Source organism: Halyomorpha halys, unplaced genomic scaffold (genome assembly GCF_000696795.3).
Source record: "Halyomorpha halys isolate HHAL.00 unplaced genomic scaffold, Hhal_1.1 Scaffold1577.1, whole genome shotgun sequence".
Lineage (NCBI taxonomy): Eukaryota > Metazoa > Arthropoda > Insecta > Hemiptera > Pentatomidae > Halyomorpha > Halyomorpha halys.
In genome coordinates, this window is record NW_027104891.1 from 110,673 (window position 1) to 121,810 (window position 11,138).

An 11,138-nucleotide genomic window follows, 5' to 3' on the forward strand; every position below is an offset into this window, starting at 1 on the left:
ATTCTCTTAATTATATGGGCCATATTAAAGAACTTTATCGTGCGGATTAAAACACCATCCGGCCCCGGCGATGTATCTAAAGAGGTAGATTTTATGGCCCTCCGTATTGATTCAGTTTCTACTGAGATCAAATTCGGCATCGTGGCCTGTTCTTCATACTCCACACGTTTACGGAGATTTTCGCTTTCAAAAAGGGTCTTATAATACCTTTCAATTTCAGCCACCTTTAGGGGAAATTGCTTAGGAACGTCGGCCATCATGATATTTGGCACTACTTTTTTTCTTTTATTATAATAATTGTATTGTGCAACCTCGTATTGATTGATACTGTTCTTGCCGACAACTCCGGTCTGCTTTATTGGCCCTCTGCGGATTTGATACTTTTCCGGCACCTTTGTCCGCCATATTAGATTTATTTTTCTTCCTCATTTTGTAGAATTTGATGACTGGGTGCTGGGGGCCTGGCAGTTCCGCATTGATCGTCCTTAGGAATATTAGGAACTTGCCTACGGCCTCATCAAAATCCGCAGTATTCATGGTATTTTGCTCGTGTAGGCTTTTGAAAGTAGCAGACCATTTTGCAATGTCTTCCTTTATCTTAGATTTTTCTTCCTCTCCATTTTTTGGACCTATTACATTACTAATTATTCCGCTCAGTGTGTTGTTATTAGCCTCCCTGGGATGCTTCTTTGCGATATGGATTCCGAGGCCTCTTTCACCCTTAAAAGAGAGTCCACAGACAGAACAAACCTTATTCTGAGGGCGTGGGCTTTTGTCTTGTTGTCCGCCGCACGCCTCCGTGATGCTCCCTTGGGCTTTCGATGGATGAGGAAGAACATCTTCAATGGAGATAGTCTTTCCCAAAGTAAATTAGAAACAAACAAAAAAACTATGAAGTTCGGTGAAAGAACGGGAGAAAAAAAATCACTCACAGTAGATGGCCGGGGGGTCGATATGCGCATATCGATATTTTTCACTTCTACTCTCATCCGAGATTAACGTCTGCAGTAAGTTGCGGTTGTCGAGTCGATACGTCAAGTGTTGGGTGAGGGTCACGAGTAAGGTGAACCCCGAAAATCAAGTCGTCTGGTGAGTTAAAAAGTCCTGACCTCCTGACTCCCGACTCTAGACTCTAGGCTGCGGACTGTAGACTCCCTTATCAGTCCGTATACAGGCACTAATTCCATTGCAGCTCGCAATGTTGTTGTATGTGCCGAGCCGCAGCGATGTATTTATATTATATCCGCAACACAACAAACTTCCTTAACTGTTCGTGATTTATTCTAATTTAATTTTAATTACAAAAAATAAAACTGAATTGTTATTAAAAAAAAGGAAATTAACTTATGAGTAACAAAAAAATAAAAACACCAATTAGAAGTAAATAAAAAAATCAACTTGTTGTTAAAAGAAATAGAAATAAAGTAAAATTGAAAATAAATGCGACCCCAATGATTTCACCCTCTTCATGACGATAGGTTAGAACTTATAGGACTTATACTCCATCAGAGTATCGGTAGTCCGAAAACGATTGAAAATGTAAAAAAAAAAAAAAAGTGATAATGACATCCATTTATCACGTTGCAACATTGGATCCGTGAGCGGATGGTGTTAGGAAGAACCCAATACTCATTGCAAACAATTTTGAACGAAAATGGTTGGTGGAGCTGTCTTTTAGAATGGTTTGATGAAAGAGATACCATTTTCCAGCGGAGATGGTGTGCGAAATGTACCGTTTATCCCGATATTCCCGATTGACCTTGAAATATCCCTCTGGTAGGATGCGGTTCTTTTCAAATTTTCAAAGCGGTTGAGGGCTCCGTACTTGGAATCGTTCATTATCGGAGGACTGCAGTTAAACGAAAATTTTACGTTGAAGGGACTGACTTCATCACGTGAGTGGGAATTTACGAAATGTTTTTCCCGTCGAATATCGAGAGGGTACGATTTTTTAACGCTTGTGACTTGCTCCGTTTCCCGAAATTCGTTTATCTCATGCGAAAAATCGTCACATCGACGATATACATACGAAGTTGTACAATGAAGGACCGTGCTGCGATTTTGATCTTCATCGGATGAATTACCGTTAATCAGCCCCATTATGATCCATTTGAAAATGGTTTCGAGCGCTCTAGGTGACCCCTGTTCCGATTTTAAATTGCCCACGCGCAGGATATCGGCGAACACGTCGGCACCTAAAAGGGAATCAATAGGTCGCGACTGGTGAAAATGTGGGTCGGCCAGGTCCAGGGCGCTAAATTTCCCCATTATTACCTTTGGAATAGGACTCGTGGGCATATCCTCGCAGAGCCGCTCGATAACGACAGGCGTGATGTTAAGTTCGGGCCCAGAAACTTGTCGGGGTGCTATAACGCAAGGTGCTTCGAATGTGACGTTAGGGATGATCTGGTTATTATAACCCACCAATTGATTTCTGTTGCGTGCAAGTGGCAAGTTTAACTTGTGAGCGCATTCCGCCGTTATAAAAGACCGCTGGGAACCACTATCGATGAGCATTCGCAAATCGTGCCAACGACCCCGAAGTTTTGCCAATGCGGTGCCGAGCAAAACATTGATTTGGGTCGGATCGATACGATAGCGTTTTGAGAGCGATTAGAATCCGATACATTAGAGGAGATGGCTGCCGAAGGGTTAGCAGAAGCGGGTGCGGTGTCGAGTAGTCAATGGAGTTTTGTGCGGTAATATAACTTAGTGAGTGATTTTTTTATTTTTCATTTTTTCTTTTAACACAACTCTCCTCTTCAAGTTTAGTTGGTTGCTAGCTTTCCTTAGGAAGGATAATGTTTACTATTTGTAAAAATCCAAAATTAAGTATATTATTCAGTTCAGAGCTGACATCTTGGATTGACCCGTAGAATTCCTAAGATGCAACAGTTTTTAAGACCGATATAAAAATCTTTTATCACAATACTTGCTATAAACATATTACAAGCGAACGAAAATAACAGATGAACCAACATGTCAATACAGGTGAGGTTTATTGTTATTTTTCTTTCTGTTATGCATCTAACTCGATCAGCGTTTGTATTTGATGTTAACAGAAATTGTGATGATACAATCCCTCTAAAATTTAAACATTGTATGGATATAAATTTTTTTACCAAGAGGAATAAAATAACTGCAAGATCATATATTCATTAGTAATATGATTTGAATGGAATTGGTTAGCTAAATTCCCCTCTTAGGTTTTATAAATCGTAATGTTGAAAATATTTTTTATATTTAGATCTAAAACTTCCACAGCAAATTAATAACTAATTTATTCGCAAATATTTCGTGTTTACAGAACATCACATTAATGAATTACGAACTAAAAAAAATATAATAAAGTTATTAAAATTAATTGAATATTAATTTCAATTAATACATGAAAGTGTTATTCTATTAATCTTTAAATAGAATAACACTTTCATGTATTAATTGAATATTAATTTCACATTAAATAAAACAAAAGTACAACAGCTATTTTTACATTTTTTTTTTCTTTCTAAAGGGCCAGTCCGGTTGATTGAAAACTCAGTTGATGTAATATCTAATATGTAATTTCTTCAAAATTTAATTTCAATATTCGAAAATTTATGTTCAGTTGCTTTTATTTTGTAAGGTTTGATGAGGCAGGGAAAGACCCGCTCTAAGGAAGATAAGCAGTTATTGCCAGCTATGACGATATAAACAGCAAAAATCCACTTCAACGAAGATTTATACTGTGCCATGGTGTCCTCGAAATTCCTTTTTGGAATTTTATGAAGGGGCTTTTAAGGACTTTATTAACAAACTACAATAATAATCATACACTGCATGAGAGCCAAATATAGAGAAAAATAAAACTGAAAATCATAAACAATTATTTATATTTAATAGTCGACTAAACAGCTGATTGTATATAGTTAATTTACCAGTAGCAGTGTTAGATAACAATGGGCCAATAAAACCATATCTTATTTTGTGCAAGGTGATGAAAAAAAAAAACGCACTATGAAACCATTAGTCCGATGATGGAGGGAAAAATGTATCGTTGAAACAAGGAACAGAAAGCCGGTTTTTGTTGCTGGTGACAGACGCGGCATCATAATAAATGAATCATCATAATAAAAGAACGGATACGAAATAAAAGGTTTAAATAATTAATTTCTAAAAAGTATAAATTAATCTAATAATTATATACAGTTTTTTTTTTTGTTTTTTTTTTAATTGCTTTATTGAAAAGCTTTAAGAATAGTAAGGAGATTGACAAAAACTAATTTATCAGTTTTTATGGAACTTTAACAAAAAGTGACTAAGGTAAGGGAATTTCCCCTACATAGATAAACATAGAACTATTATTATTTGGTTAAATAAAATAACTTCTTACAGTAAGTAATGATACATATTTTTAAGAATTCAGATATACAAGATTGTAAGTTTTTTATGAGCAAGATATATAAATTTTATAATCCTTTAAATTTCCAGCAAGATGTCCAATATGATCCAGGTACACTGTTGTGTAACCAATGTAATGCAGCCTTACCAGATTTTGAATCATTTAGAAATCATTTGAAATCCCATCTAGAAGGGAGTGGAATGTCCACTGTTCATGGGATGAAGCAGAAATGGTTCGGTTTTTGTCCTTATTGTAGACTTTCAACATCTTCAGTGCAAGAATTAATAAAACACATTACCTCTCATATTCTAACCACTGTTACCGAATACATATGTCAAATATGTCAGAAATCATATTACAATTCTAATGAACTAGAGAGGCATTTAATAGAAGTACATTCCCATCACTTATACCTCTGCTATGCTTGCAAAGAAGTTTTTGATACAAAATATGAAATTCAGGTAAATATTCACAATATAGGTAAAATTAATATAAATTAATAATCTAGAGATTATACAATATTTTTGTTTCAGAGGCATTTTTTAGTGAAACATTTCAGTGAAATGAAAAAATTTAGTTGCTGTATATGCCCTACATTTCCGCCAATACATTCTGAAGTTGAATTTGACCTCCACGTGAGAACTGTTCATTGTGGTTTTGATTCCTCACTAAGAATTCCAAATGTAAGCTCCTTTTATGATTCCAAATTATTTTAATTTTTTTCCTAAAATGATATAGACCATTCCTTCCATATCTTAAAGTTGTTAATGACTACAGAGAAAATAGAAATAAATTGTATATGTTCAGAAGTTTGTTAGTTTTTGTCATTATAAAATACTGCAGAATAAGATAAACTCTTCTTCGTGTTAGATTGTTGTACTTACTTTGGCTAATTATGGAAAAATTAATGGAACTGATCTATTTGTACAAAAATAAATTTGACCGTGCAGAAAACTCACAAAGCTTAGAATCTGTTCTTACTTGTTAATCTCAGTTATCATTTAAGAGGTCGAATTTTTCACAATATTCAATATTTATTTATCACCATATTTTAGGCAAAAACTAACTTTCACAAGCTTAGATGATAACTGATGTTACTTAAGTCAGAAATGATTATTTTGGCTCTTCTAAGATGTCCCTCGACCTTCAATATCTTTACTTATATTGTACATAATAATTCTCATTATTAATCATGATATTCTCATCGCGAGTAGTATTCTAATTTCTTAGAGGCAGCAAAGTTAAAAAGTACCGTTATAAGGGTTCCATCAATTAGTATAATCATTTGTCTGCAGCAGATCTATTTTGGCTATCTCCCAATTTTTTTTATGGATTCTGAACCAATTTTCTTTTCAGACTGTTAACACTAATAGTTTAATGTTGTTTATTTTAAAAAACTCTATTCCTTACATTGTAGTCCTATTATTACTATTAAGGGATGGGTAACCCTTCTTTCCCTCAACATATAAGTACCTTTTTGTGAAAACTCGTCTAATCAATAAGAAATCCCACACAAATTAAAAAACACATTAGGTCTTTGGGTTTTTCTTATCTATTGTACTCCCATATAATATATCTGGTAAACTAAATACATCATACGTTTGGGCATGTTCATTTTACATTTGTATTGTAAATCTTAATTACAATTTTTAGCTTGGTAATTACAAGTAGGAAAAAGGTTTCATATCATTTAGCACTCAGTGTGAAGGTCAGCGTGTTTTAGTCGACAAAAATAAAAACATTGAAATAAAATATATAACAGTTTAAAAAGTAAGATAAGATTTGTAGCAAATTATAGATCTACAACTATTAAAATTAATGAAAAGAAAAGCAAGAAAGATAAATGTTAAGACAACTAAAAAAGAAACAAGTTAACTAATTTTCGTTTCTATCCATCACCTAAATAAGAACTATTTTGTTGAGTTTAATTAGGTCTAAGTTAAAGTCAGTCAATAATTTGTGACACCCTTAAGTCAAGCCTCACTTGTTTTAATATGATGAGGTATTATTATTATTAGGGCTAATTATGGTTTATCAAATGAAGCATACCATGAGCATAACAATATGTTTTAATGGTGTGCTTTTATACTCATACATCTCAGAAGAGCGAGAATAGTTATTAAGTGTGATCAGTTTTCACCTAATCATCTAGGCTTGAATTGAAAAATACAGTGTGTGTGTGTGTGTGTGTGTGTGTGTGTGTGTGTGTTTAACGAGGGTTGGTGGAAATCTTCTTTGTTAACCTACTTCCCCATTCAGTTGCCCATGCGTTGAAATCACCCGCTATGATAGCTGGCTTATGGCAACTAGCCTCTAACACAATGCGACCCAACAAATTTGCAAAGTCTTCTATGGTGATGCTGAGATAGGCGTAGCAGCTAAAGATGCAGTATTCACTACCTGGATAGCTAGGAAATCACAAGCACAAATACCTGCTCTACCACTTAAATCGGATACCCATGAGCAGCTATCCCAATTTTTGTATTCTTCGCAGAGAATAGCGACGTCGATGTGCTGTTCCCACACAGTTTTGTAAAGGAGATCCGGTGCAGCTTCACAACGGTTGAAATTCAGCTGGATTATTCTTATCTGCGATGTTGTTGGATTTGCATCATTGTTTTTAATGCTGAACGGAAAGCTGGACACTTACTACTTCCGCTGGGGTGGTCAGCCTCTCCATTTCCCGCACATAATGCGCATTGCGGCTTCTGGTCACAGTGAGTAGCTTTGTGACCAGCTTTACCACAGTTTCGACATAGGAAGGTCCTATCCTTTCCAACACAATTCCCAGCAACGGAAACACTTTGCAACTCCAAGTCTTTCGCGTATACGGCTAACAACAAGGCCTACTCGAACCTTTTCTCGAGCCATAACCTTCCTAGCTTGGAGAATCGGAAGTGAAATAACCGCTGTTTGTGTACCTCCATATGCTTGACGGATAGGTTTCACTGCTGTGGTGGGCACGGAATCTTCACCCAGGAGAGGTTTTAAGGCCTCCGCAACCTCCTCTTTTGTGGTGGGAGCATCTAAATCTCGCAACTTGAAAAGCGTCTGTCCAAGTTCGGACTTCCGCCTCTTCACCAAGCACTCCCTCCATTGAGCTTTTTAGTGCAGCAAGAGATTGCTCTTTCTTCCGGTCCAATTAGAGTACCAGGTCACCTTTATTAATTTTCCGGACCTTGGTGATTATAGAGGCCATCTCCACCATTGCCTTCCTGATATTTTTACAATCACGACATCGGGCCTCGGAGGCTTGGAGCGAGGTTTCTTGCTGGAACTTCCTTCCATTGCTCCTGCTGTGGTTCTCCACATTGAGCTGCCGATCCCTGAGGGTGTTCTATGTTTTGGTGCACAACTTATACATTGGGTTGGGCGGTTTTCTTAATTTTTCTCTTTTTTTCACCCTCCAAAGAAGGTGGTAACTGTCCCCTCGGTTTTAACTGCGTTTTTTCTCGGTGGATTTATCTCCTTAGTTTGAGTGTGGCCATCTGCAGTTTCGATAGAGAGTGCAGCTGTTTCCAACTTTTCGAAGTATAGCTGAATTTCACAGGCATAACTGCTTATCTTGCTTTGTACATTGTTGCAGGACATATGCGTAGGACTGGCTATCTGAAAATTTTACAATCACGGCAGGTTGGGGCGAGGTTTCTTGCTGGATCTTTTTCGTACTTCCTGCCATCTTTGCCGTAGCTCCTGCTGTGGTTCTCCACGTTGAGCTGCATTAGGTCTCTTTGGACGATCTACATTATGCTGCACAATTTGTGCATTGGGTTGTGCAGTTTTCTTCTTTTTATCGCCCACCAAAAAAGGTCTGGTTAGTGTCCCCTCTGACTTTACAGCATTCTTCCTCGGTGGACTGACCTCTTTCGTTTGGGTGTGACCATCTGCAGTATCGACAGAGAGGGCAGTTGTTTCCAACTTTTCAAAGTATAGTTGGATTTCGTACGCGAAACCATGGACATTATTCTTGGAGCGAATGAAGGAGATGCTTGGAGCTGCTTCATTTTGCTCCCAAGATTTTACATCACTTCGTTTGTGGTTAGTCTTGTGACATTAGAAGCTACAATGGCCAAGTCTCCCACCATTGCAGCACTGCGGTCGTATGATAACGACGTCGAGGAACCCGCTTTTGCATTCCCTACCGACGCCGGTACTGGAGTTCCGTGCCCTTGACGTTATTTTCCATAACAAAATTTTTCCTTTTTCCAAAAAAGGAACAGACGCTGACCAGTACGCCACCTATTCTAGGAACCGTCGCACCTGGATTTGGTTCTAGCTTTGGTCCACCTCGGGTATTTTATATCTCCGGTTCCCGCCATATCTGGTGAGAATCCCCCTATCTACCACCTGGGGAGGCGTCCGATAGGAGACTAGCTACTCCACACGGGTGTGTGTGTGTGTGTGAATATATATTTTATTTACAATTAAGGAAATATATACAATTAAGGAACAGAAAAAAATGTAATTATTGATATTAAGAAGATTTCCTACTAACAGTTCTATATAATATTATTATTATAGGTTTATACTAAGCGAGGATCAGATTTAGAGAGAAAAAGTTCAGTGCCCTATCAAACGTCATTGAATAATCATTCCTTAAATTTAGCAAAAAATTCACTGAACAATGATATGAACATTGGGGATGCTAGCAATAAGAATGATATTATGCAAAACAATAACAATAACTCAACGGAAGTCTGTGGGTTTTGCAAGTTTGGTGACTTCAAGAGTGAAGCTGATCTAACAGCTCATCAAAAACTAGTACATCAAACCAAGGACATTCAGTCAAAAGTGGGTTTTTTTTTGCTTTTATTAATTTATTAAGATTCTTCTAAATTAGCTAAATAGCTGATAAATATATTACCTGGTAACTATTTTATTGTGAAAAGTCTACAAACTTAATTGAAAGTTAAATTTTATAAGGTTTGAATACTTAAATAGATTTAAGTTAAATCTGATTTTTGTTATAGGTCAGCCTTCAATGCGCTTACTGTAATGAAAATTGTAAATCTAGATCTGAACTTGAGAATCATATGAAATCACATTGTCAAAGTTCTTTAAGTTTTGGAAAGCACAAGTGCAACATTTGTGATGAAATATGTCATTCTGCAGCAGCTTTGGCTGAGCATAAATTATCGCACTGTAAGGTACTATTGTGAATCATCTTTAAAATTGTAGTCCTAATTAACCAATACTCAGTAGGTTGTAATTACAATGAACATAATAATTTGAAGAAATATTTGTAATCATAATGGGCTTATTGACTGAAAGCATGTTCATCATTAAGAAACAATCAAAATTTGAGTACTTAAAATGGAATAAGCATGATCTTTATGTTTAGTGAAGACATTATATACATACACCTTCAATTAAAATCTGTTTGAGCAACTTTTAAGACAAACTGTTCACTCATTATGATTCCTACATTATTTTCTTCTTTAATAATAATAATAATAATACTTTATTTATTCTGGATCGAGTCCCTTTAGAATAATACAAATAAATCAATAGATAAGGGCTGAGGAGCCTCGGAAATACTTAAACAAGAAATACAAAGAAATATAAACAGTCATAATAAAAAAAAAAATTATAGGTTACTTTCTCACTTTTATCAGTTGAACAATAAAAAAAAAAATAATAAATAGAAAAGAGAAAAGAAAACGATGTAAAAATAATTAAGAATGATATAATAGTTTACATATTACGGATTCTGGTAGGGATAGGTTACGAAGTATTTTCCATTTGAATTTGGAATCAGGAGCATTGGAAAGGGTATTATGAAAGTAGGAGGCTTTAACAAGTCGGACTGCGAATTGGGTTTCATTCCGGAGGATCTTGAAGACATGTAATCGGCAGGTAAGCGGGTTCGACGGTATTTGCGCCTCGTTGCATCTCTTCTTTTCACCTTTTCCTTTATTTCGGGGGTCAGCCAAGAAGCCGTGGGACGGCGTATGGTTCTGGTTTTCAGAGGAACATGGATATCTCATATGGATTTTAAGTTTGAGGTCAGGGTGGTTACCATAGGGTCAATGGAGTTATAGAAATATATGATGTCCCATTGGAAGGAATTAAGGTCAGGCTGAAGGGATTCATTAGTGATAAGGTCTAGATTGCGGTATGATACTATTTAGGGGTGAAGGATTTCACGGGTAGGTCGTATATAATTTGGATCAGATCATGTGATGAGAGAAATGGAACAGGATGTTGAGAAGAAGACAGGATTTTGATAGGGGAGTCACAGATGTAGTTTATGGGAAAATTTCAATGAACAAATATTCCATGTCAGCAAAGTCATGAGAAGGAGACTGTAGGAGGATTTTGGCCTTGAGACTTTCATGGATATATAAACCGACTCCACCTCCCGTGCGATCAGGTCTGTCATGGCGTAGGAACGAGTAATTTGGTAGTGAAATCTGCTAGTGAAGATACTGCTATAATGTGATAAAAATTGTCGAAAAAATATTTCTGAAATTCATCGTAGTGTGCGATAAGGGATTGTGCATTGATGTGACAGGAATTTAGGATATTAGTCATAACTGAACAGTTGAGAAGTGGAATTTCGGGATAAAGGATCGTGGATAGGGAATGGGATATAGCATTTGTTAAATGTAATATTAAATATATATATATATAGCAAAAAAACAAGCAAAATAAAAAGTAAACATAAAATAAACTTTGAAATAAAAAAAAACCGTGCCCGTGTAGGCGTAAACATAAAATAAACTTTGAAATAAAAAAAAACCGTGCCCGTGTAGGC

The 11,138-nt window shown here is 36.2% G+C and overlaps 1 protein-coding gene across 5 annotated transcripts in view; it reads left to right on the plus strand.

Moving 5' to 3' along the window:
- The window catches only part of L (zinc finger protein Lobe), a gene marked incomplete at its 3' end in the record, with an annotated part of 69,148 nt that overhangs the window by 53,570 nt on the left and 4,440 nt on the right, over positions 1-11,138 (plus strand). For 3 of the 5 annotated variants that reach the window (XM_014435383.3, XM_067045912.1, XM_067045920.1), the window contains 4 exon segments: positions 4,471-4,842; positions 4,915-5,064; positions 8,903-9,172; positions 9,352-9,528. In XM_014435383.3, coding sequence (XP_014290869.3) covers positions 4,471-4,842; positions 4,915-5,064; positions 8,903-9,172; positions 9,352-9,528 — 969 coding nt within the window. 5 annotated transcript variants of the gene reach the window in all.